The 27,884-nt window shown below is 31.9% G+C and overlaps 2 protein-coding genes, 1 long non-coding RNA gene and 1 pseudogene across 5 annotated transcripts in view; all 4 read left to right on the forward strand.

The window, feature by feature from the left end:
* The window catches only part of LOC102669841 (midasin), a 51,152-nt gene extending 43,664 nt beyond the window's left edge, over window positions 1–7,488 (forward strand). The window contains exons 62-77 of the mRNA XM_006583078.4: window positions 1,073–1,230; window positions 1,312–1,424; window positions 1,530–1,756; window positions 1,866–2,108; window positions 2,494–2,715; window positions 2,807–2,965; window positions 3,042–3,266; window positions 3,348–3,650; window positions 3,744–3,887; window positions 4,026–4,232; window positions 4,317–6,032; window positions 6,141–6,422; window positions 6,536–6,715; window positions 6,809–6,907; window positions 7,047–7,172; window positions 7,274–7,488. Coding sequence (XP_006583141.1) covers window positions 1,073–1,230; window positions 1,312–1,424; window positions 1,530–1,756; window positions 1,866–2,108; window positions 2,494–2,715; window positions 2,807–2,965; window positions 3,042–3,266; window positions 3,348–3,650; window positions 3,744–3,887; window positions 4,026–4,232; window positions 4,317–6,032; window positions 6,141–6,422; window positions 6,536–6,715; window positions 6,809–6,907; window positions 7,047–7,172; window positions 7,274–7,306 — 4,437 coding nt within the window. The 3' untranslated portion in view covers window positions 7,307–7,488. The remainder of the gene's footprint in view (window positions 1–1,072; window positions 1,231–1,311; window positions 1,425–1,529; window positions 1,757–1,865; window positions 2,109–2,493; window positions 2,716–2,806; window positions 2,966–3,041; window positions 3,267–3,347; window positions 3,651–3,743; window positions 3,888–4,025; window positions 4,233–4,316; window positions 6,033–6,140; window positions 6,423–6,535; window positions 6,716–6,808; window positions 6,908–7,046; window positions 7,173–7,273) is intronic.
* Window positions 7,489–8,193: 705 nt separating this feature from the next.
* On the forward strand, window positions 8,194–11,084 carry LOC121175154 (uncharacterized). The gene is made up of 4 exons (XR_005892324.1): window positions 8,194–8,372; window positions 8,947–9,863; window positions 9,983–10,063; window positions 10,790–11,084. It is a non-coding gene; the product is annotated as an uncharacterized lncRNA (long non-coding RNA).
* A 3,746-nt stretch (window positions 11,085–14,830) lies between these two features.
* LOC100800679 (uncharacterized) lies at window positions 14,831–15,873 on the forward strand (annotated as a pseudogene).
* Window positions 15,874–23,140: 7,267 nt separating this feature from the next.
* On the forward strand, window positions 23,141–24,739 carry LOC100779783 (uncharacterized). 3 transcript variants are annotated; one of them, NM_001414509.1, is made up of 2 exons: window positions 23,141–23,279; window positions 23,776–24,739. In NM_001414509.1, exon 2 carries the CDS (start codon window positions 23,792–23,794, stop codon window positions 24,443–24,445), a length of 654 nt encoding a protein of 217 aa, NP_001401438.1. In that variant the 5' UTR covers window positions 23,141–23,279; window positions 23,776–23,791; the 3' UTR covers window positions 24,446–24,739. The 3 variants fall into 3 exon arrangements, with proteins under 3 accessions (NP_001401438.1, NP_001239659.1, NP_001401437.1); NM_001252730.3 differs by having other exon boundaries at window positions 23,780–24,739; NM_001414508.1 differs by having other exon boundaries at window positions 23,790–24,739.
* Window positions 24,740–27,884: the final 3,145 nt, after the last annotated feature.

Raw genomic sequence — 27,884 nt, forward strand, 5'->3', positions numbered from 1 at the left:
AACAGCTGATTTGAACACGAGCATCTTTTTTTTTTCTCCTGTTTTCACTGATCCTTCCTGCTGCTATAATTTTCTATCTGAACTATGACCACTAGGAAAATTATCAAGTTAGCCTACTACAACATTCAAGTAAATTTAATAATTGCTACAATGTGACATCTGTTTTGACATATGTTGCCATATATTTTATTGGCTTCTTTCTAGGTTTTGATTTTCCCTCAATTTTAAAATTGTATACCCCCTTGAAATAGTTAGCCATTTTAATAAACCTAATTAAATGATTGTTTTGATTAAATATTCATGCTGATCACTGATGGAGCTCAGTTGATATACTGGTATGTAGTCATCAATTGGCTCCTCCCTCCCCCTGGTTGCCTGATGAATAAAAAGGAAAGAAGGAAAACATATAAGCAATGTTATTACTGAATGCCGGCTGTTTTTTTCTACTACTTGTGCTGGCTTAGTACATGCAGAATAAGCTATTTGGCTTTTAAAGTACTTCTATTTAAGTTATTTTCTTCTTGGAGAAATAGTAAGGCCATGCGGTAGTGGAACTGTATTTAAGTCCCTTGTGATGTGGTATAGGTTTGAGTAGATTGGCATTACAGTTTTTTTGTGGATTAAAAATAATAGCATTCTGAAGAAGGATTTGTTTGATATGCAGAGGTGTGAAAGAACACTTTTGGGCTAATGCCTTTTCTCCTGTTGTCTCTTTTGTCTAGTTTCCTTGCTGTAATTATTTTATGTTAATACAACGTTGTACTATTTGAAACCAAAATAAAATAAGTTAAAACTTGTTTGGGCCTTTGATGTATCTTCCAACATTATAAATTAATTATGAAGTTGTAGAGCATTTCTGTATCTGAAGGGGGGGACAAGTCTTACACTAGCAATTCGTTTTTTTCATTGCAATTAGTTTGCTCTTACTTCTCAGCCTTTCATTTGGGCAAAGTTTTAGTTTTCGCCTATACACTCTAGCATCTCCAAGTTTTCTTCTCTTTATTCACCAAAATTGTAAGTACTTCTTGAGTCATGATATTCATATGTTGCTCTCTTTTTATTATTGGTGAAGGATATTCTGCAAGAACCCGTGTCTATTTTCCTTAGACAAGAAGTTGCACAAAGAGGAGCGAAGGCACAATCTTTTCATGGTCATCAGCCCATTTATGATGTTCTGAACAAGGGATTGGTTGATGGTGCTTTTGATTTGACATTGTTTAGTGAAAACAGGTTATCTTACGTCTGATGGGTATACAGTATATTTTTAGCTTTTGTAAATTTTGAGTTGTTGACATGTCTTTCTTGATGTAGGTTCATGTGGTTTGACAACTGCATCGAGGAATTAGAAAGTTCTTTGCAGAACTTGCTGCTTAAGAAAACATCACTATTGGATGTTCTACCTTTGCATCAGAAAAGTGTTGAAGGTTCTCACCTGCTCCTCTTGTTTTCTTATCCTTATCTTTTTCGTGTTCCTAGCTTTTTTGTATGGTTTTCTGGTTTGGAAATATTGAAACATGTAATTTATGCAGAAATTCAAAGCATATTTAGACCTTATGGTGATTCCCAGCGGACACTTTACTTGAAGGGATGGAGAGCTGTGTGGTATACAATTGAAAAAATATATACTACAGCAGTTGACTATGGTAATCTTTGGAAAGAGGAAAAAAAGGGTCAAGGGAAGAGAAGGGCTTTGTCTGAGCTTCTTAAGCTTTTAGAAAACAATGGGTTGTCTCGACACAAGTCAGCATATACAGCAGTATGAAACATTGCCATTTGTTTTCATGAATGTCCAGATTTCTTATTAATTATATCTAATAAAATTCCCCTTTTCATCTTTGCTTTCTTTTATTTGAACAAATATACAGGACCAACATAAATCTTGGTGGTTCCTTCAGCTTTCTGGGAACATACCATATTTACTGCTAACAAATAGTAGATTACCATGTGTAACCTCGGGAATTCCTGAACTTGAAAATAAGAATAGTCCAGAAGAAAGTTTGCTTATGGAGTGGAAAACAGCCATTGATTATTACTTCAAGAGTGTTGTGTCTGTCCTGCTTTTGCAGCAGACATGCCTCAATCCACATAAAGATATAACTCTTGAACAGGTAAAATGTCTTTTTCAAATGGTTGGCAGTGTAAGGACTGAATGAATTTATAATGACAATATTTGAGAAGTTATGTATCAATATTTTTTTATAATTTTTTAATTTAATGATCATTTCGTTTTTTTGTCCTTTTAATTTCATTTGGTTTTCTTGCATTGTTTTATTTTATTTTCTTATTTTCCCACTTAATTTTTTTACATAGTATTTGTCACCCTGCTACTTTTCTTCACATGGAAGGGATTATTTATTTAATAAGTGAATTTTGCATCTCTACTACATTTCTTTTGTAATAGTTTCACTGGTAGGAAGTGAGTATCAGACTTATCCACCTGTTTCTGTGTGCGTTCTGAATCCTATGAAATTTGAATTGCTTTGGTTTCTGTAGGTTGACAGTTCTAGTTCTTTCCTCAATCAGCTCGTTCAGATACAACAGAAGCAACTCTCTGCTGCCACTGCATTTGACAAGCAATTGAAATGCTTTAGAGAATGTGTATCTACTCTGGGAAAATTGTTTTCATTTTCCTCCTCCACTGATAACAGTATGAATTATATGAGCTCTATTATTTCACAACAGTTTGCTACTTATAAGTGCATGTGGCAACAAAAAGTAAGCATTACTATTAAAATTTTATTTGGATATCTGTTTTTGCTAGTGTTTTAGGTTTCTGTACGAATACTTTTTTTTTTGGATCATGCAGCAATTATTTGATACTCTGTGTGCTACGTCACAAGAAGAATTGCTTTTACTAAGGATATTAGAAAATAGCCATTTAAACACTTGTCAAAGAGAAAGACCTTCAGCCCGGCAGATGATTGCTTCCATTGAAGAATTTTTTTCATCCTTCAGTAAATCAAAGGTGCATATATTGGTTTTAGGTTGTAAATTTCTTTAATTTGCAGTAGTACCTACTCTGTTTTGATTTATGATGACAGGAATCATTGGATTGCTATCTAATTGGGAGGACCAAGGCTGTCACTGCAGTGACTTCTTCCTCGCGTTTTTGCATTGTTACTCGAGAAATGGAGCACCTGGTATCTGAAAATTTCAAGACCATTAGGGATTTTAAGGATAATTTTCTTGAGCTACAGGACCATGATTTGGATAGAAGCACCGTTAGAAAAGTTCTGATTCAGCATTTTCAAGAAATAGCTGACAAGGTACTTAATCTTTTGACTTATCCTTGTGAAACCTAGTATTTTGAAAGAGAAATTTGGGATTTAAAAACATTTACTCTTCAGGCAAAATTAATTGAGGAAGAGTTTACAACAGCAATAAAGGGAAACTCCAATCAAGTAGATTCATCTGAAGATATAAGTGAAAGAAACTTTGTGGAGCTTAATGCCAGATTCAATGAAGCCCTTATGTCTACATATCAGCACCTTGCAACTGTATTGCAGAATTTATGTTTGTCAAGCAATATTCCTATGGTTGACGAGTCCATGGTAAAAATTGTTTCATGGGAATCACTATTTGAGTCATTTGTAACAAATCTTAGCTTGGACATATTATGTGAGAATCTTTTCAAAGCAATTTCTTTTGGGGTAAGTCTTGTTTCTTTGCTGGTTATCTTTGTACTTGATACTCTTTCTTGCTAGATAACAAAATTGACAATACCTTTGCTCTGTACTCTGTAGGAGAAGTTGGTGAATTGTTGTGATGATAAAATCAACAGTTATTCGCATGTAGGAGCCCATTTTAGAAATCTACATATGTTCATGGATCAATTACTAAACTTTGGTGATGAACTCATGAAAAATTTCTTAGCCATGCACAAATCAGTAAGCTTCAATCCTCTTCTCATTCTGTGTATATGCTCATTTTCCCCCATATGTATCATGTATAAGCTTCAATACATTATACAATATCTCATTTTCTAAATTAAGTTGAATGATCTAATTGTATATGTCAATTTGCAGGTATCAGTAACAACACATGTGATTGCAAATATTTTTGCTTCTTTATTTTCAAAAGGTTTTGGAATATCTCCTGAAAACCAGGAGGAAGATGGAACCCTCAATACATCTGGAGATGCAAGTGGGACAGGCATGGGAGAGGGTGTCGGATTAAAGGATGTAAGTGATCAGATTGCCGATGAAGATCAGCTGCTTGGAACACGGGAACAGGTTATCTTTTTAGCTTATATATTTTTCTGATTTGGTAATATCCTTCTCATATATCTGATTTCTGTCCTCGTGTCTATGGTTCAGCAAAATGAAAAGCAAGATGACTCTAATGAAGTGCCTAGTAGCAATAATACAGGGATTGAGATGGAACAGGATTTTCAGGCTGATGCAATGAGCCTTAGTGAGGACTCTGGAGAAGATGACGATATTGATGGCGAAAATGAGGAACTTGAGTCTGAAATGGGACCCACTGGACCAGACAGTGAAGCAGTGGGTGAGAAAGTTTGTGATGAGAATGAAGATGAAACTCTCAATGATACAAGAGAAAAGTATGAATCTGGACCTTCGGTTAAGGATAGAGATGGAGGAAATAGAGAGTTAAGAGCCAAGGATGACTATACAACTAATGAACCTGGGGATGGTAATTGTGATGAAGATGATGCTCGGGAAGATGATACTGTAACCCCAGATGACGTAGAAGATGGAGAGAATGCTGATGACATGACTATGGACAAAGAAGCAGCACATTCAGATCCTACTGGGTTGAAGCCTGATGAGCTGGATCAAACTTTGGATATGGATTTGGACATAAATGAAGATACAGATCTCATGGAAGATGGAGAATTGGATGAGCAAGGTGATTTAGCTGAGAATGAAAATGAAGGGAATCAGGTTGAAGAGACTTGCTCTCCTGATGAAGTTATGGAAGAGGCACATACTGAAGTTGATGTGAACTCTGGAAAAGATGATCAAGGTCAGGAGCATCAAGAGAATGCAAACATGAATTCCACAGAATCAAAGAAAGATGTATCTAGGCCTTCTGAGTTGATTAATGAACAAGTTTCCCCTGCTGAGTTAGCATCTCAGTCCAAAGTTGATTGGCAGACATCTGGTTCTGAAAATGTAGCAGCAGAGTCAAATGTGTCTAATAGTCATCATGACTTTGACTCTACTCTGTTGGGAGGATTGCCTTCTAGCTGCATGTCTGATATGGATATTAAGATGTCCGACTCATCAAATAGTGGGGGATTTGGTGAAAATCAACCCAAATCTCATCATCCGCGGATCGAGCGTTCACTTATTCAGGAGAAGCATACTAATCCTCATCGAAGTATAGGTGATGCACTTGAGTATCAGAAAGAAAGAGTTAATGTATCTGGTGATCTTCCAGAAGATAACAGTGAGAACCAGGGTGAGATGGAAGATGAAAATGCTGATGAGTATGGCTATGTTTCTGAATTTGAAAAGGGGACAACTCAGGCTATGGGGCCTGCAACACTGGAGCAGGTTGATAGAAACATTGATTGTGATAAGCTTGATAAAGAATGTCTTGCTGGAGAAGATGCAAAATTGCAGTTTGAGAAGGAAAAATCTGAAATAAATTCTATAAGTAATTCTTCATTGATCCCTCCCCAAAATGAAAAAAGGGAGAAAGTGAATACTTCAACCGTGGAGAAGTCACGAGAAGATGGACCTGTGAATCCTCTTGCCAGTATGGATATTGATCTAGAAAATCATTTGGAAGATTTGGTTTCTTTCAGGAATTCATACTTCAGTGAGAGCAATGATAATATAAGCCAGCCTTTTCTGCATGACGAAGACTTGGGTAAATGCCAAGAACCTTATGATGTACCTGATCATGTGAAAGATAATGCTACTGCTCTCTGGAGAAGATTTGAGCTTAGCACAACAAAATTGTCTCATGAATTGACTGAGCAACTGCGCCTTGTAATGGAGCCCACTGTGGCCAGCAAGCTTCAAGGGGATTATAGAACTGGCAAAAGGATAAATATGAAAAAGGTAGATAATTTATTCTTATAAATAGACCTTGTTAAATGTAACTTTTGCTGATGAAATATTGGTGCTTAGCTTACCATCTTTTTCTTGAACCCCCCCAAAAAAAAACAGGTAATTCCTTACATAGCAAGTGATTATAGTAAAGATAGAATATGGCTGAGGCGGACCAGACCCAACAAACGTGATTACCAAGTTGTTATAGCTGTTGATGATTCACATAGTATGTCAGAGAATGGCTGTGGTGATGTTGCTATTGAAGCTTTGGTTACAGTATGTCGTGCTGTTTCACAATTGGAAATGGGCAGCTTGGCTGTTGCTAGTTTTGGAACGAAAGGAAACATCAAGTTATTGCACGACTTTGACAAGCCCTTTACTGGAGAGTCTGGAGTCAAGGTTAGCAGGATTAACAATTTAACTTATAATTTGGTTTTTCTTTCATCGACATCATTATGCATTTCTTGAATATGTTTGAGAGGATCTAACTGTTTGTTTTGGCTGAGGAGCAGATGATCTCCAATTTGACATTCAAGCAAGAAAATACTATTGCGGATGAGCCAGTTGTTGACCTATTGAAGTACTTAACTAACAAGCTCGATACTGCAGTTGCAAAAGCACGACTTCCGTCTGGACATAACCCCCTACAACAGCTAGTTTTAATAATTGCAGATGGTCGGTTTGTGGAAAAGGTACTTGATAAAAAATTTGTTTCTTTTTTCCTATTTATCCTTAGTCATCACTGCTGGCCTTTGTTCACTCATCTTCAATTTTAATTTTCCCAGAAGAAATTAAAGCAGTGTGTTAGAGATGTGTCAACTGGTAATCGAATGGTTGCTTTCTTGCTTCTTGATAATTCTCAGGAGTCAATTATGGATCTCAAGGTATTTAAACATTGACACCTGTTAGTGAAAATGGAGGCTGGATGGTTTTGATAATATTATGGTCAAATTTTTTTAAAAAAATAAAATTATGCGAGTATTATAGGCAATTTCTTACTTAAAATGAGGTTCTGGACTGCAGGAAGTGTCTGTTGAGGGTGGACAGACGAAAATTTTCAAGTACATGGATTCCTTTCCCTTCCCCTACTACATTGTTCTGAGGAACATTGAAGCACTGCCTAGGACTCTTGCAAACTTATTGAGACAGGTTAGTTCGTGCCCTTCCCCCTTCTGAGGCAGAAATATAAATATAAATATAATGATCCTGGTTAACAAAGTGTGTTATATTTTTTTATGTGCTTATTTCAGTGGATGGAGCTTATGCAGCATTCAACTGGTTGAGAACTTTTAGCGTGCAAGTTCCATTTTGTGAGAGAGGGTCTGCTCCGTATTTCATATATAGTAGACAATTGTACAGTGACTATACAGTACTACATTTCAATGTACAGATGCTTCTTCTTTGACTACGAATATCGTGTTAGCTGTGCATTCGATGTATCTTAATAGCAAGTGTCTTTTCTATAATGAATCTTCTTTTCACCTCTCTTTCATATATACCAAACTATTCAAGCTTTATCTCTGATTTTTCGCATTTCGCTCGTCACACTTTCATTCTTTTTCATTTCTTTTCATTTACTTCTTCCTAACACAATGTATTCAACAATATTAGATACATGAAACTCAATTAATACAGTACTTAGCTGGACTTTTTTCCCTTATTTTTTTTTACCCGAAATAGTCTGCCCGTTATATTGACCACACATTATTTGTATTTTTACCTTGCTTTTTCATCATTTTATTGGTGAGAAACTTCGGACATGCTTCAAAGGAAAATTAATAAAAGTTATTTTGTAAAATGATTAGATGTTTCGAAAAAATTAGAGGATAAAATTGATGATAATAATAAATTATTTATTTCATATTGAAAAAAAGACTTTTAAATTACAAGCTTATTTTTCGACATTTTGATTATAATTAGCCTGATTAATCATTTTGTAGGTGTGATTTCTTTACTAACTTTTCCCCTTCACATTGATTTCTAACGTCATCATACTGTATAATATAAATAAATTATTTCATATCTTTAGTAAAATTAAGTAAATAAAAGCAATTATTTAGACGATCTAAACAAAACATAATCTAATTAAAGACACTTTTCAAATAACATTCGAACATGAAAAATACGCTGATTTCATCTTCAATCAATACATTATTTTTTCACAACTAAGTAATCCAACACATCTGAATTTATAGATAATTCCTACCTTAACCTTATTTCTTAGCTTGTGATCAATTTTGTGTATATATATATCCTTGCTTCAATGGCACATCAGTACGACAGCCATTTGGCTTTCTGTCGCAAAAGACAAATAGCATTCAGCCATCATACATACTGAAGCAATCGAAGGTACGTAAGTTATCGTCCTAATGAATTATGTATTGTCTGTGTATTTACTCCTTAAGAATTAACTCTATTAGTTATGAGTTTGATGTAAAATTCATATGTACGTAAAGTTAACAAATTAAAGATCATATCCCGTTTCTAATTGGCCCTGCAGTGTTCCTTCTGTTATGGCCCTTTTGATTAAAAAAGATCATATCACGTTCCAAAAGTGTCTTGTTCGAGGTATATATAATTTGTGTACTTACCATTTACTTTGTTTGAGGCTTTTCACGTCTTATTTTTCTTGGAATAAGTGGTCGCAGAACTTGGGATAAATAATCAGGAGTATTTTTTTTCTAAATTACTAAAATGAGAATAAATTTTAAATAAATACTCAAAAAGAAATAAGTTATAAGATATCTTATGATTTTTTAAGTTAAAGTCATAAATTATTTTATGATTTTTTTATATTAAAGCGGTAAAAAAAAATTTACAACTTGATTTTTTTTAGATTTCACTTCGAAGTTGTAAATCATGTTTTCTTTCCATGTGTGGAATTTGTGGTTCAAAAGGCTTAATTTTTTAACTGTCATGCCAGAGGAAGCTGGCTTGCATTTCAGACAGGTGCCTTGGAATTGATTGAATAGATGGTTCATCTTGTTGTGTGTGATTACATGGTACATGGTGTACTTGGAATTCTAGAAACAGCTGTGTTCAGGGGGTTTAACTCCTTGCTACAACAAGTTATCTTTACAACCTGGTCATGACTTAGAGGATCCACTAATGATTTTAACTACTCTTTCTCTCAATGGGTGGTGTGTGCTTCTTGGATGGATGAGGATGACGCACAAGGGTCGTGGCATATATCATTTTTGTGGTGATGGGGAAGGGGTGCAGCTTTAAGTACAGCATGAACCTGTCTTGAAGGGATGTAGGATTTTAATGCTTGTATTTGGTTTTCAATATCTTGTTCAGCCTTAGGTTAGTTGTATTTATGATATTCCTGTTATAAATGCCCCTTAACCTTTGTGGCTTGTTCGGTCGTAACTTTTGGTTCAGGGGTATCTCTTGTGCCACTGAGCTGTTTCATTATATATATTGAATTTGCTTATCTAAAAAAATAGAATTAATTACACAACCAAAAATTATTTTCAATATTGTGTTGATTTTTCAGTAAAAAATTAATCAAAATGAAAATTTTTCATTTTGTAAATATAAAATGGAAGCATTTTCTGTTTTGTATTGGTATCTCACACCTCAATATAAAAAAGTGTGTTTGTTTCAACCCAAATATTGGATCACTAAATAATTAATGTGACTTTTATTTTGTGTGTGGACCCAAAACATAATTTATTAATTAAGGCACCGTACGATGATCACCTGAAGCATACTAGGATTCTTTTTGGTGCCGAGGAAGCGTACTAGCTAGTCTCTTTTATCCTTTTCCTGCGCATATTTATTTGGGTTGTGACTAGATATTGGATTGGCAAATATAAAAGAAGAGATACAATCCAGGTATATGCATGCTCACCCATTCCGTCTCATACTTTTACTTTGTACGTACGTTCTTATGTACGTGTACGTTCAACACCAGTTCACAGAATGGAAAACATCAATTTTTAATATTTGTGCAGACTTCAGGGGTGCCTTCTGTTCCAAGTAAGGATGTGGACACTTCAAAAGACTTCGATGGAAAACAAGGAATAAGATGACAGGTATATCAGTATGTCTGTGTTTATTATGGGAAGAATAATCCTTGGTGCTTCGCGGTTGAATCAACTTATCATTGGTGTGTTTGAGGCCTTTCTTCTGGCTTGCATAAATAAAACTGTACTCCGTAACACTTTAGCATATCTTATATATGCAGAAGTGTTCTTATTTTATTATAAATAAATTCCTTTTCTCTTTATATGTATAAAGCAAGTTGGATCGTTGGATTCTTGACTTTGAGCCGTTATGTAGCTTGATTGAGGAATCTAAGCCTTAGAATCCAGCCCAAAACATTATGCATTAATCGTATATAATATAAATAAATAAATAAATAAATTTGGAGTACAACCAATACCATGTTTAGTAAAGTTATTTATATTTGGATTGTGACTAAATGCATCGACAAACGTAAACGATGAGATCCAATCTTGTTCTGCTCATCCATATATATACCCATCGCATTTCAAGCTTCTTACTTGCGGATTGCTTTACGTTGTTATGCAATAATCAAATGTAATAAATAAAATAATTTTGTCTTTCAATGTACAATTCATGGTAGATAATTTTGTAGTTTTGTACTTCCTACTTTGTCGAGGGGTTTTCATGCTTAATTCATATTTGTATTGAATTATAATGTTATATTGTGTGTTTTGCTGGAGATCTGTAAGGTTCAAAATTGATGTTAAAAGCATTTTTTAACCCATGTTAAAAGGTTTTTTTTTTTGTAGCAGTGATTCATTCTCATTGTCATGAACCAGTGTTGCAGTAAGTTGATTTTCAAAATTGGAAGACAATTCTTGAAAGATTAGAAAAGAATTCTGGTTCTATTGCTTAGCAAAGCTGTTATCTGTGTTCTTTTAAACTCCCTTGAAGCACACGCCATCTTGATACCAAAGGAAACATACATGTAAAAACTTACACTTTTTTCTTAATATAGTCAAGACTCAAAATTAACATATTTACACTTTTTTCTTAATATGTAAAAACTTGCACTTTTTACCAGTGAATGAAATACTTTTCTGACTACTTTCTTCTCTCCTTTTTGTTTTACTGTTTATATAATTTTATTTCTATTGTAAATGTGTCTAAAAAATTATGTCTGCGTTAGGCATTAAGCTTACAAGGTCTCGTTATATAGCACTGGCGGATTATGTAGCAGTCCAGAATGCCTTATTTTGCACTCAAATTCTTATTGAACGTAATTGCTAATTAACTTCATTTTGACTGTCTTTTCTTCCACTAGTAGTGAGCAGATGCCATCAGTTCACTGCCAATTGCGTGTGTATTAATTCAGTTTAGATAAAAAAAATAAAAGAAATAATTGATTAACTCGAAAGTGATTCGCAAAATTTTGACAAAATTTATGAGAGTTTGAATTTGCTATTTGACAAAATTTATGCATTTTTCAAAATTCAGTTTAGATGCCATCAGTGTGGCTTTTTGACAAAATTTATGAGAGTTTGAATTTGCTATTTTTAAGCATTTTTCAAAATTTTCTTACCAAAGTATGTTTTGAGGTTGTAATAATATGGCAAAACATTTTTCTATTTTTGTATTTATTTGAATGTCTTTTTTTTAGTCCTTTTTGTTACGAATCAAATTTCTAGTTTCAGTACTATAAAGTTGAAAACTTGATAACTGAACAAGTACCCATTTTTCAGAGATGGAAACAGAAGGGAAAAAAATTAACTTTGTTAGAAGATAACTGCATTTCTTCCTCGTATGATTTTCTACTCAAACCCTAGAGTGCTGTGATCAGTGATTTTTGCAATTTAGTGCAAAGTTAAAGGTTTTAAATGGATCAGCTAATTCAGCTAAACAACTTAAAAAATCCAAAGTTTGTGTCTTTGTTTTCTTTCTTCCTAGTATCTGGGAATCCTTTGATGAGTTTTCATTTTGGTTTCCTTGCATGTTTAAGAAGATTCAAATTTTTGGTTTTGCTAAAATACTCAAATTTTTGTTATGGCATGTTTTCTAATGAATCATTTTGCTTTCTGAGTACATTGTTTGTTGATCTCTGGCTTGTAGATGTTGGTTTGATTGTGTGGACTTAGGAGTGACCGAGTGAGTAGTTTGATATATGCGCATGGAAGGAAGAGAAGGCTTCAGTTCTGGGGTTACAGTGATAGGGGCAGAAGCTCCATCAGCCTATCATATGGCACCAAGGAGTGAAGCTCTAAGTCAGGTTCCTCCTCCTGTTCCTGAAGCAACAGCTGGAGCTATTGGTGTCTCACCTGTGAGTGTGGGATTGGATGGAACAGCCACTAAGAAGAAATCTGATTCTATTTTAGCAAGGGAGTGTTGAATTGTGGTCTGCAACCACAATTTGTGGTTGCAATACCACATCAGCTGCACTTTATCTGCCATTTTTCCTCTCTCACAGTTTTAAGAGGTTTTGGAAGTTGTTGCTAATGCGACAATGATGACAATTCAAACCTTAAATTTAACATTTGTTCTCAAAATATATCATTTTATTGTAATAACTTTTCTACTAACTCCACTTAACATAGGAAAATACCAACATACTAATTGGTTTTTGTTTAATTTTGCTCAAACTAAGATAATTAATAATATATGTAGCCTTTTTTACCAATCGGGAATAAAAAAAATTTGAATTTTTCAATCGAGAGTCTATTTTAAAAAATTATCCAAAAAGGGATAAGTCATAATAAGTATTACGACTTCTAAGTCAAAAGTCATAATACATATTACGCTTTTTTAATTTTTTAATTTTTTTAACTGAAGTCTTAAAAATATTTACGACTTCAGTGAAAATATAATCTTTTTTAAGACTTTAAAGTTGTATTTTTTTATATAAAAAAAAAAAGAAATCAAAGTTGTATTTTGTTTTACGACTTTAAAGTTGTAAAACTATTTTATTTTATATTTTTAAATTTCTTAAGGTATACGACTTCAAATTTGCTTTTTTTTTAAAAAAAAAACGTTACTTTACTATTTGTAACCTATTTTTAATTTGTTAACCTACTTTCTTTTTCGGAAATTTGTTTTTTTCATTTATAATATTTATGATTTTATTTTTTAAAAATAAAAAAGTTAAAAAAATATATTTAAATATATAATAAATGATATTAAGTTGATTTTATTAGTATATTTTTTGTGATTTTATTTGATATGTTATTATTATTTTAATGTTTAATTATTTAAAACATGTTATATATATTTTTAATATAGTTTACTTTAAATGTTTTTTATTTAAAGTTTAAATAATCTATCAATAAAAATACATTAAAAAGATTGAAAGACTTTAAATTAAAAATTGATTATATTTAAATAAAAATTACATATTTGTTAAACTAATAATGAGACGAAGTCCCACAACGAGTTCTTCTAGATATTTGTTTGTGTTTGTTGTCCTCTCAGTCTACAGCCTCTACCTCCTCTTGTTTTAGGATGTTGACGTGTAATTGTCCGTTGTTGTTGAGGAACATGATGACCACTGTTGTCGTCATCATCAACACCATCATCATCGAGCAATGGCATGCAATGTCAAATTGAACGAATGGTCGTGTGACTGTGGATAATTTCAAGCACTTTGACTACCTTGCTTGCATGCAATTGCAGCGTGTGTCTTCTGTAATTTAAATTATAATGACTTTGTGGACCCTGTATACAAGTTGAAAAATATTTTCAAAGTTTATCAACATCATTTTCATTCCCTTGGAAGTGAAGACACATGACCTCAATATTTAGGTCCGCATTTTATGTATGATCCTTCAAAACGGCGACAGACATCAGGTAGGCCAGCCACTATTCAAATACATAATGAGATAGATGAACTAATTCTAAATAGGTCTAAGAAATGCTCATTATATAAAACTGAAGGACATAATCGGAGTAATTATCCATACAAACAAGTACATGACTAAAATAATTTGTAATTTTTATGTTTTTCTTTCATTTGTATTGTGCATTTAAAGTAAGCTATATTAAAAATATATATATAACATGTTTTAAATAATTAAACATTAAAATAAAATAATAACATATCAAATAAAATCACAAAAAATATACTAATTAAATCAACTTAATATTATTTATTATATATTTAAATATATTTTTTTAACTTTTTTATTTTTAAAAAATAAAATCATAAACATTATTAAATTAAAAAAACAAATTTACGAAAAAAAAAGCACAGACTACAAATTGTAAAACTTTTTTTATAAAAAAAAAAGCAGGTTAGGACTTTGAAGTCATATACCTTAAAAAAAAATTAAAAAAATAAATAAAATAGTTTTACGACTTTAAAGTCCTAAAACAAAATACAAATTTTGTTTTTTTAAAAAAAAAATACAACTTTAAAGTCGTAAAAAAATTATATTTACACTGAAGTCGTAAAATTAAAAAAATTAAAAAATTAAAAAGTCGTAACAAGTGTTACGACTTCTGACTCAGAAGTCCTAACACCTATTACGACTTATTCCGTTTTGGATAATTTTTTAAAATATATTTCCGAATGGAAAATTTCAAATTTTTTTACCCCCAATTGGTAAAAAAAACCTATGTAGCCTGGGACAAATGTATAACTACTTTTTGTAGATATTATTATATTATGAGTAGTACTTTTTGAAATTATTAATTACTATAAGTTTCTACTAATTTCTGTTATTAATTACTATAAGTACTTTTTCAAATGTTACAGTAATTTCAAATGTTCCACTTTGCTAGCCTGATTCTCCTGGGGAACCTTAACCTATGAGGTGCTGCAATAAATTATCTCATCAGTACATGTTTTATTTTATAATTTTTTAACTTGCCTTTTTTGTAGTTACATTTTCAATTTGTTTGAAATTTTCCTTGTCATGTTTTAAATGCTTGATGAGAAGTCCTTGTCATGCGCTGATATTCTTGCCATGGCTGCTAGAGATGCAATTTTTTTGTAAGATACAAATCAAGAATATATACTTGCTAGTTAATTTCAATCTCATTTTTGTTTTGTGAGAATTGATTATAATTTGCTTGAAGGTAGAAGAGATCAGTTATGATGAGCAATTCCAAACAAGAGAAGAAATGGTGGGAAAAAGTTATGAACAGTATAGGGAATTGGATGGCACACAAGAAAAAGGATGAATGGTTGAAGGACATGAGGGGTAACCTAAGTTTGCTGGCTACCGTAATTGCAACAATGACCTTTCAGAGTGCTATTAATCCACCAGGTGGCATTAGGCCAGCAAGTGAAACTGGAGAAATCACATGTCCAGATATACAAGCAAAAACATTACGGTTCCATGCCCTGGAGAAGCTGTCCTATCTATTCTTAAAGCAAACACCTACAACGGCTTCCTTTATTATAACACATTATGTTTTGTTTCATCTTTAGCCATTTGTCTCTTGCTTGTGAGTGGACTCCCTCTTAATAACTGATTCTTCATCTGGCTCTTCTCAATATGCATGTGCATCACCCTCACTACCCTCACCCTTACCTACTTTTATGGTATGCAAATGGTCAATAACAACGTTTGGGATAATTCAATCTTCAGCATGTTTGGACTCGTTATTTTTATTTGGATCATACTTCTAGGAATCGTCGCAATTTTCCTCTCCCTACGCCTAGTTGTTTGGATTGTCACTAAACGGCGGATTGAAAAACGAACTGAACAAGGAGATCGAAGATCAAAACCAAAGTAAACAAGAAGATCCAAAACAAAGTACAGGAGAAGATGCAACCTAGTTCTGCTCATCCATCTGGCCATGCATCGCATATCAACCTTCCTTACTTGTGGACTATTGTACATTGTTATGCATTATTATTAATCATACATAAAAACAAATTTGCCTTCAGTGTACGTGTCATAGCAGATTTGATTTTTCAACTTTCATATTATTGTATAATGCTTTGTTGGGTATATAAATAATTTTGTAGTTTTGAACTCTGTACTTTGTCTGGGGATTTTCATACTTCATATCTGTATAAAATTATATGCCATAATATATATATATATATATATATATATATATATATATATATATATATAATTTATATTTAAAAAAATAGTATCCTTCTGATGAGTGTGTAAAAAATAATGGTTTAAATTAAAGAACATATGTATAATATATATTTTATAATTTCTTTGGAGAGTTATGCTACTAGTGATAACTGATAGTTTCACTTACGGTCAAAAATAAGATAACTTTGGAGATGATAATTTAGTTTGTGAAATGGTACATAACAGTAAGAGGGGTATTCACGATCTATTATTTACTCTATTTATTTATTTTTATTATTTTATAAAAAAAGAAACTTTATTTTATTCTCCATCAAATAAATAATAAAATATCCTTTTTATTTTCTCTCAAATCATTATTTTATTATAACTTATTTTCTTTATTTATTTAATTATAAAACATCATTATTCTCTAAAATTTTATTTACTAACAAAATTTGGGTGTTACATAACCTTTTCCAATTCTTTTGACGCTGTCATTGTTAAACGCCTTTTTAGATTAGACAGAGAAGCAGGTTGCATGGATTTTGGATTATTAATTGGGTTAAATTAAATAGACGTGCATTTTTCTTGACTTGAATCTTAGCATGAGCTCACCTTTTGTTTACTTATATAAGCAACTTGGACTTCATTTTTTGGAGCGCTTTCTTATTCAAGTTTGAGACCCTACAGTGATTGGACAAGTTTGTTATTTTATAGTGATAGATGGCAAGTTTGTTTTATTAAATTTTATTATTATTTAGATATTTTTATATTACATTCATTATAAGAAATTTGCGGATTAGTGAGAAAATATTTCCTAACCATTCTCTTGCTAATTAGCGGGGGATTAGAGACAAAAACCAATTTTGGTCGTTAGTTGGTCGCAATTTTGCGAGGGATTAATCTTGCTTCTGACGTATCGCAATTAGCTACCTTTTGGCGAGGAAATTATAAGCCCAGAAAAAATGAAGTTACATCTTATTAACCTTATTATTCAATTTAATATTGTCATATCTTAATATTTTTTTTATTTCTGATCTTATCTTATACTTTATCAACTTGTCTCTTTCACGACTAAGTCAACACGACGAACTAACTTTTTCCCATGTAAGGTTATTGGTCGTACGAAAACAAACAATTTTGGCTGTTGGCAACACGAGAACCCAACTTTCCAACACGACAAACAGTTTTGACTAAGTCAGCAACACGACGAACTAACTTTTTCCCATGTGGGGTTATTGGTCGTACGTGTGGGGTTATTGGTCGTACGAAGACAAACAATTTTGGCTGTTGGCAACACGAGAACCCAACTTTCCAACACGACAAACAGTTTTGACTAAGTCAGCAACACGACAACCCAACTTTGTCCATCCATTTTACTGAATGGTAATATATATATATAAACAATAAATTCGGAAAGTATCCCTCAAACTATTGGCATGCAGCACAAAATGAAGTCCATTAATTGTTTTATCAAGTAGGGTTCTCCACTTCAATCACCTAAGCAGTCACGTTGTATTTCATATATATACCATCCTTAAATGCTAGTTATGTAGCTCGAGAGACAAGATAAGTTATAATTAAGTAATAAGCAATTCCTACAGTACAAAATATTAATTGTATTTACGTTAAATCTAATTAACGTATGTAAAAAGAAGAAAAACTTACTCTATCCAGAGGATAAATATGGAGCTTTATGCAGGCTTTTCTAAAGGATAAACATGCAAAATCTTCCGTCTAATGAAAAAAAAAAACTTCAAATTAATATTAAGCCAAAATAACAACTTTGAAATAATACATAAATAAAAATATGGATGGTTAGAAATTTTATAATTTTTAATTAATTAATTAATTAGAATTACATCTTATGTTATAATATTTATATTAGTTATTTATATTTTTTATGAACTCAATATAAGTGATTTACTTTACTGAATTTATTAGACTATCAACAAAAAAATTGATAGATTTAATGAGTGGAAACCGATTCGACTTAATAGGGAATAATAAAAATTCTAATAAATTTAAAATCTAATGCATGGTCCTCAATACACCAAATTAAAAATATATATTTTCTTTTCTCTTCATCTAAAGAAAAAATGATAATTCCAAGAATAAGGTAATTTAATTTAAAAAATTTATTAAATTAATTATTCATAATTATTTTTTAGATTTCACTATATTTTTTAGCAATTATTATAGATTTAAATATTTTTAAAACTCTTCTTCATGATCTAATTCACAAAATATCTTGTTATGATTTATTTCCATTATAGATAATAATTTGAAATCGACCCTAAACAGAAAATGAATAAAAAAATATATCATATTTGGTAAAAGAGCCTAGAAAAGAACTATTAGAAAACGAGAGTCATAATTTCCAGTTAAGACAAAATGACAGCAACGCAACAACAATAATGAACGCCGAATTGAAAAGTAAAGGACAACATTTCACTTATCTATATTTTGCTTAAATAATTCCTAAATGATTTTGTCATTTCAATAGTTGGAAGACATGCTGATTAATAGTGTCGGTAGCATATGTTTGATATTTATATATTGAATAAATAATCTATTTGATCCTTCAAGAATATATTCCCTCATAATTTCATCTTATATATAAATAAATAATCTATTTGATCCTTCAAGAATATATTCCTTCATAATTTCATCTCTACAAGATGAAAATCACTAATTTGGTCCTGATATTTGTAAATGTTATGAGAATTTAGTTTTATTATTAATCTTTTGTTGAGAATAAAATTAAATTGAATACATAGTGACATATCGGTGTTTAAGGGTCTATTTGAAAGGAGTGAAAATGAAAGAAAAGAAAATTGAAAAAAAATAATATATATATATATATATATATATATATATATATAAAATATGATGATGCATTTTTTATTTAAATGAAGAAAAAATGAAAGGAAAACTAAAAGAAAAAGTGACTTCAAGAAATAAAATTTTAAAATTTTCTTTCCTTTCATTTTTCTTTCAATTTAAATTTTAAAGTTTTTCTTCTTTTCTCATTTTCTTTTTTCTTTACAAAACATAAGAAATTTATATTATCTTTTATATATATATTATTCTATCAAATATTAAATTTTTAGAAGAAAAATGATTGTCTAAATTGACAGTAAAATTTTAGTATTTTCTTTTAGCTCTCGGGTGACCCAATGAGTGAAGATTCATGTCTTACCCAATTTTGACTTGAGGGTTGTTTCTCCTCCCGCGCTCTGCAATTAATGAAGGCGGTGCACATCGACCTCCTCCAAAGCCACGACAGAGCTTTCTTTAGGCTTTGTTTGAAAAAGAAAGACAACTCATTACATTAAGTGTCAAAGTTTTAATTACGACCATTTGGACAACACCAAGTTGCAAAGTTTAAAAATTGAGTTGACACTTGTTGTAAATTGTGCAAGGTCTCGTACCAGCAATGAAAGAGGTAATGCCTGGTCTTCCACACAAGTTTGGTGCTATACATCTGTAGAAGAATTTTTCTAAACAATGAAGACAAAAGGACCTTAAGCAAGTGAAGAATGCATCTGTGGGGTGAGTTAATTTTGAAACTTCAAGGCCATATGCAAAAAATAATAAGGGGCCTTCATTAAATTTGGAATGCAAATTAGTATATCAACAATGATATCTGTAAATCTATATATCAGCTAGAGTATCCGATTGAATAATATAATTGGTATATAACCGCTAGTTTTTTTTTTTTTTAAGGCAGTAAAAGAGAAAAACAAACAAACAGAAGAAGCAAACAGACGGTACGAGACAAAGATCATCATTGCCTATATATATATAGGCTCTAATCAAGCCAAAAAGGAGAGATGATCCACGTTCATTTCTGAGTCTCAGTCACCCTACCAGCCAGCACATCCACAACAACAGAATTGGCATCTTCTAATAATGATAGCCTCCAATAATGTCTTATCAATTAAAAGCTTTATCTCTCTCCAATCAAATTACCATGGGTGTGTGTTAGCTCATCCACATTTTTGAATGTGACATCCTCTACCATTCATTTTAATTATCAAATAAAACTTATTAAAAACATGTTCGACTCAAAATAAGGTCGTTAAAATTTACAAAAATATTTTGTTAAATCAGTGAGGTGAAATAAAATAGACTAACATCATAAAATTAATATAAAAAATTATATCACAATGTCACATCTTATCAGAGCGTTGTGTCCCGACGTCCTTCAGCATAATATTCAGTTCATCTAGTCATCTGTTCCCCTGAACACAAAGTTCAAAATTATCACTGGATCCAAACACAAACAACAAACCGGGAGTGAGTTATCACATTCGTGACTAATAGAGAAATAAGACAACTAGTTATGCATATCATATAAATCAAATAAAACTTACTTACACGTAATTCATGTAATTCCACCACTTTGTCATTCAAAGTTCAATTTTCATCTATTAATCGCACTTTTCAATCATCAATCACATTACACAAGAATCACACGCTCTGATCAAGATATAATAACACCTCAATTTCATAATAAACAATTAGCAAGCGCATGAGACAGTTATGCTAAGACTCAAGCCTATATGCAATGTGGTACCATGTCAGTGAAAAACCACGCTAGGACGCTTAGGAGTACATAACAAGACACACTACACAATGGGTTTGTCAAGTCACTCTCACTAAGTAAGATCATAGGGAGACCAGTCAGGGTCACGATATTTTGCGAAAATGCTCCAACCATATGGGATCAGCATAGGCTTAAAGGAGCACTCAAACTCAGTGACCTCCAAGGCCTATATTCCGAAGAGTCCGTTAGGGCCTCTCCCTCCTGATTCAGGTCCAACCCCTAAAATCATTTTAGCACACAGACACTGCTCGTGAATTATACAATACTCATGACCTCACACTCGTGTGTTAAACACGTACAACATATTGTGTTACAATTTAACACTGGTTCCTAAATAGGAAACCTACACTTCCTCTTTAACACTGGTTCCTAAATAGGAAACCTACACTTTCTCTTTAACACTGCGCATTTACACTTTTCTCAAGATAACATTGGTCGGGTTATTGTACAATTCACAGCTTACAACACCAATAATGTCACATCAAGAGTTAATCACACACTTATTCACGACCAAAACTCATTCACAATTTCACATCTCATAATGTCACAATCCACCATCAGATGTTTTCACGTATCTCACAATTCAACATCTGTTCTACTTTACACTTTTACTCAATCTCAATAACAATATTATAATCTCAAGGCAACATATTATTCCACAATTCATCACATATTTCATTTATAAGCACTACTCATGAATTATACAATACCACGACCTCACACTCATGTTTCAAACATGTTTTACACAATTGCGCTTCAATTTAACACTGGTTCCTAACTAGGAACCTACACTTTCTCTTTAACACTGCACATAAACACTGGTCGAGTTATTGTATAATTCATAGTTCACAATATAATTAATGTAACATCAAGTGTTAAACACATCCACTTATTCACAATCGAATATCATGTCCACATTTTAACATCTCATAACATCACAACAACCATCTCATAACATTTCTAATGATATTCATAAGGTACAACATACACATGTTCATCAAATTTAACCATAATATTCTCAAACTCCAACAATTAATAATTTTTGGAATCATACTATAACACTCTACAATATTATTTACGTAAATTATTAATATAAATAATTACTTTTATATATAAACTAGCATACATCATATTGAATCACAAATTTCAAAGTAAGCTTTCAGTGCACAAATTCTAAATAATTATATGAACACTTTGGTCAATTTTAATTATGATATTAGTTTTTTAAATTATATATAAATACCTAAAAAGCAAGAAAAAGAGAAAATACAAAATCAATATATCTCTCTAAATTTCTTCTTACTTTATTTCATCAATTCATATTAATTAGAAAAATGCTCGATTTATAGGGTTCACGTTCAACACAATAGCATATCAATTTCACAACAATTGGTCTATCAAACATATATAATTCACTGTAATAATTATAAGGATAAAATAAAAATTGCAAAAACACCCCAAAACTCATTCCAATTGATATCTTTAAGGATCCCTACACATGTTCTCACTAATCCCCAATTGTGAATAAGTCATCCTTACCTCTGAGCGGACTCACGTGTCTTCAGTCAGCGATAGCAGCATCTCTAACGGTTCCCTGAGATTCCTCCAGTTATTCCTCCGACTGCTCCGATAGAATTCTCAAACATAAGAGAGACGGAGAAGAGATTGAAGCCTCCACTTGTACTGTCTTAATGCGATTCCTTTTTCTCCCTCCACGAATATTATCTTGCAAATCCCAACATTGAAAGTGTGCGCAATTGAATTTAGAACAACATATCCAAATTTCATGAAAATCCAACGGTTAACGAAATCGGGATCGTAGTTTTACCAAGACAATTTTGGGTTTCTGCAGGAAAATAAAAGGCTACAATGCGAAGGGTTTTCCTATAAGTTCAGACATGATTTTAAAATTCCCAACGGTGAGAATGTTTGAAATTGGGTTACGAACGTGGTACTCAAATTTCACGATGATCCAACGGTGAATGAGTCTGGGATCCTCGTTTTTCTGAGACAGGTTTTGTTGGTTGCGGGAAAAAGAAAGGGTTTTGAGAGGAAAAAGGAAAAAACGAAAATAAGACCAAGAGGAGACAGCTAACTTAACATAGTTATTTATACTTAGGGTACTCAGCCTATTATTTGCTTTATATTTATTTATTTATTACTAAAAAGTTTTTTTTAAAATTTATTTTTAAAAAATGGGATATTACATTGATAGCAAGAAGCAATTTATTATACGAAAGCAAGTGCTCAGACATGAAATATATTCAATTTCCAATTATTCTCCATGCCACTACAGCCACTTTCCAATGCCACTACAGGCCATAATTAGCTCCATGCCACTAAGTCACTTTCCAATTAATATATTCAAACATTTTATCATCATAAATCATTAAATTATTTTATCGCAACCAATTAATTATAATCCAACTCCATCTAGATGGATTTGAAGTTTTACAAACTTCCTATCATACCCTTGGCTTATGAAAAATTTTGCTATATATATGTGTGGTATTCCTGGCTTCAAAAGCACAATTCATCGTTCCCTTGAGCTAATAATTTTGCACTTATATTCCTGCCTTTACTTGGATTCTGTCGCAAAAGGCAAATACATAGCATCTTGAGCAGTTGAGCAATTGAGCTATCATACAAAAGCAAGCGAAGGTACGTAAGATTTTATCATCCTAATGGATTATGTGTTGTGTGCAAAAATATTCTGTAAAACTAAATTTTCAATCTAAATTTTAATGTGCACACATACTTTTTGAAAGTAATCAAATGTTATCACAAAATCAAGTATACTTATAAATTGAGTTTGAAAGTTGAAACAGCTTTGAGCCCATCAACCTAAATAATTCAACCCACTTATCTAATGGATCAATAACGGGTTGGGTTGGATTAATCAACTAGATTGAGTTTTATGTTCTTTTTTTGTAATTTCAAAAATCCATGATTGAATATTCTTAAAATGGGAAGATTAAAAAAAGCTTGTACTTTTATTACTGTAAATTAATATTCAACGAATTAAATTAATTTTTCTTAATTTTTTATTTGAATATTTTTCATATTTTACTCTGTTTAATACAAATCAAGAATATACTTGCTAGTTAATTTCAATCTCATTTTTGTTTTGTGAGAATTGATTATAATTTGCTTGAAGGTAGAAGAGATCAGTTATGATGAGCAATTCCAAACAAAAGAAGAAATTGAAGGCACACAAGAAAAAGGATGAATGGTTGAAGGACATGAGGGGTAACCTAAGTTTGCTGGCTACCGTAATTGCAACTATGACCTTTCAGAGTGCTATTAATCCACCAGGTGGCATTAGGCCAGCAAGTGAAACTGGAGAAATCACATGTCCAGATACAAGCAAAAACATTACGGTTCCATGCCCTGGAGAAGCTGTCCTATCTGTTCTTAAAGCAGACACCTACAACAGCTTCCTTTATTGTAACACAATATGTTTTGCTTCATCTTTAGCTGTTTGTCTCTTGCTTGTGAGTGGACTCCCTCTTAATAACCGATTCTTCATCTGGTTCTTCTCAATATGCATGTGCATCACCCTCACTGCCCTCACCCTTACCTACTTATATGGTTTGCAAATGGTCACCCCAAACGACGTTTGGGATAATTCATTATTCAGCATGGTTGGAGTCGTTATTTTTATTTGGATCATACTTCTAGGAATCGTCGTAATTTTCCTCTCCCTACGCCTACTTTTTTGGATTGTCACTAAATGCCGGAATAAAAAACAAACTGAACAAGGAGAAGATCAAAACCAAAGTAAACAAGAAGATCCAAAACAAAGTACAGGAGAAGATGCAACCTAGTTCTGCTCATCCATCAGGCCATGCATCGCATATCAACCTTCCTTACTTGTGGACTATTTTACATTGTTAAGCAATATTATTAATCATACATAAATAAACAAATTTGTCTTTAGTGTACGTCTCATAGCAGATTTGATTTTTCAACTTTCATATTATTGTATAATGCTTTGTTGGGTATATAAATAATTTTGTAGTTTTGAACTCTGTACTTTGTCTAGGGATTTTCATACTTCATATCTGTATAAAATTATATGCCATAATATATATATATATATATATATATATATATATATATATATATAAAATTTATATTTAAAATAGTATCCTTCTGATGAGTGTGTAAAAAATAATGGTTTAAATTAAAGAACATATGTATAATATATATTTTATAATTTCTTTGGAGAGTTATGCTACTAGTGATAACTGATAGTTCCACGTACGGTCGAAAATAAGATAACTTTGGAGATGATAATTCAGTTTGTGAAATGGTACATGACAGTAAGAGGGGACGGCTTCTTAGTTAATTGTGAGGAAAGGTACGTTAGCATGATAGTGCAAAGGTTGGTTTTAAATTTTAATGCTTAGAACTTAAATCTTGAACTGTTTTTTTTTTTTTTTTGACAGAATAAATCTTGTATACTGATGCTGACTACTTCTCCAATCGTTTCCATTTGTTCTATAAAAATATGACTCAGTAAATAGAGATTTTTAAATACAATAAGTGTTGAATATTGTTACTATTAATGTAGTCTCCCTTAACAAAACTGTACATATGCAACTAAGGGTATACATAGCTAGCTAGCTAGCTCAAATGAATCTGTACTTACGTAACCAAAACTTCAAATTAATTTTATCAGATGACTTATGAAAAAACCACAACCCAATTTTATCAGATATACAACGCACGTGTTAAATAGTCTAACTTGATAAGTCTTAATTAAGTCAAAATTCTAAATCAAAACAGTAAACAATATGTTAATTGATAAGTTTTATATTTCAAAGAAATTTTACAAATTTTCATCAAAATCACGTCACTTTTCTCTTCGATGCATAAGCTTATTTTTTAAGCTCAAGTTTTCCACATCTAATGCGTGCGTTTTTATTCTAGCAACGCAGATCCATACATGGCATTAGTGGAAGGATCATATATAGAAAAATACATCGATCACCTCTATTAAGTGTTAGGAATTTGAATCGGGGCAGGTTATTAATTTTCACAAGTCTGAAGTTTCTTTCAGCAGAAACACCCCTAATGCATGCTTGTGGCACAAGATTCATCCCATCTATTATCAGGTAGAAAGCTTTACTGAATTTATGTCTGTCATGGTAAAACTTAATTTGTTCAAGTCCTTACCGGATTACAAATCTAGTTGCCCATTCCTTAGCTAGAATATCTACAGGTTACGCTAGCGTTCATGATTTTGAGGTATATCCTACTTGTATTGCTGACCAGTATTTGAAGGAAGTAATAATATAAATCTCTCCGATTTAAAAATAAATATCTTCATAATTTTGTAAGTTTATCTCATTTGTTAATAAATAGTCTTTAATTAAATTACAAATCAATTATAATCAAATCAATACAAATAGGAGACTAATAAAAACATTTAAATGCAAATGTAATTATTTATAGTTTTTAAAATAGCAATAATAATCATAAAGGAAAAGACTATTTAAAAAATGATAATTAGATAGTTTATCTAAAAAATTATAATTATCTTCACAATAAAAACTATATATAAAAAGAAGATAGAATATTTTTGTTAAAAAGTATAATACTAATTAATAAATAACACTTAAAAATTAACCACCATAATTTTATAAGTATTTATTTGCACGGTCCATACTCCATAGGATCTCAAAGATTCCTTCAGGAAAGAAAAAATCTCAAAGATCAAAACTATCAGTTGAGGCTATATAAAACTAGTGTTCTAATCCAACGTTGTCAGAATATTTATATCTTTCAAATAATATCCATCAGCAATGTGGTTAGCTTCCTTTTTATTTATATTTTTTTTCATCCATGCATGAAACTTAAATCCGAGATAATATTTAAAGGAATCAAATTCAAATGTAAATAAATTGTTAAATGAATAGTCATCTTTGTAATAGCCATCTTTATAAGGCCAAGCATGATATGCATCACATCCGATGATTAAAAAACAAAAGCCCATGTGTTGGATCCAAGCCCCTAATATGCTAAACGAAGAAAACCTCCTATACAAATTCGAGACTAACAACAAAACCAAAAAAACACAATCAGTTTCCCACTAAAAAATTAACCACAACCAATTATCCTATAAATGCATGGTCTGTTGCTGCATCAAACTCCCAAACTTGCAGACTTCTGATATATAAAAGACTTTAACTGCACAATGAGCTACTCTTCATACAAAGCAGGCTTTTACACCTCAAAATTACACCAAAAATATTTCCAATCAATTTGTTTAATAACATGAAGTTCCAACTGTTTTGCTTTGCACCCGAGATTAATTAATAAATGTCCAAGCTGCTATACTAATGAAAAAGAGAGTTTAATACCAACACATGCTGCTGTATAGTTTTTACTGGCATATCAAATAGAACATGAACTCTAATTTACCCTGTAAATTTCCAGTCCCAAGGCACAATAATTGCAATTGGGACTTGCTAGGAAAGTTAGATAGGCAATATAATTAAAACATTTTCAGTAAGTTTCACTGACATGTACCATTCAAAATTATACTTTGCATTCCCTATTATAAGATTATCAACAATCACACCATTTACAGCATCAAATAGATGCACCATAGTAGAGAAGAGCTAGCAAAATTACATTAAAAAATGATTTTTCACTCTACACATTTTCTCTGGAATCTGCCATTGTTATATTCTTCTGCTTTGGTTTGCTGTCAGTAAGCCACTTCAGTCCCATCTATTTACCTCCAAAATATCTTCAATCCCATGCGCAACACATAATTGATATAAAGTCATTTACAATATGTGACCCCTCTCCCAAACATATCTACAAATTCATGCCAAAAGAGGACACCCAAAACCGACCACTTCAATTCACCCACAACATTTCATCAGCACCTCATCAACAAATTTGATAACTTTTGTAACTTCCCCTAGAAGGAAGAACTCCTCATGGAGCCTAATAACCTGAAAAGATCAATAGAACATAATATCATTACTTTAACATCACACATTCAAGATAGGATGATGGCCAATGTATAGAGAAATCTGAATTCATGATTATCTAGAGAAAACCTCAACATTTCAGAAACATAAATCCATACTAATCCCCCGTGCCCGTATCATACTTCTCATCAACTCTATTACACTCATGAGTCGTGGCAAAAGAAATCCCCAAACCTTCGCTAATCACTTAAAAAAAAAAAGGAAAATGAGAAAGAAATAAAAAGATTAGGCAAAAAATAAGAATCAAAGAGGCTGA

This window comes from Glycine max, chromosome 7, assembly GCF_000004515.6.
Source record: "Glycine max cultivar Williams 82 chromosome 7, Glycine_max_v4.0, whole genome shotgun sequence".
NCBI classification, from domain to species: Eukaryota; Viridiplantae; Streptophyta; class Magnoliopsida; order Fabales; family Fabaceae; genus Glycine; species Glycine max.

What these genes read in the sequence shown, in the direction of transcription:
- LOC100779783 (NM_001414509.1), top strand. Translation starts at nt 23,792, where the DNA reads ATGATGAGCAATTCCAAACAAAAGAAGAAATTGAAGGCACACAAGAAA.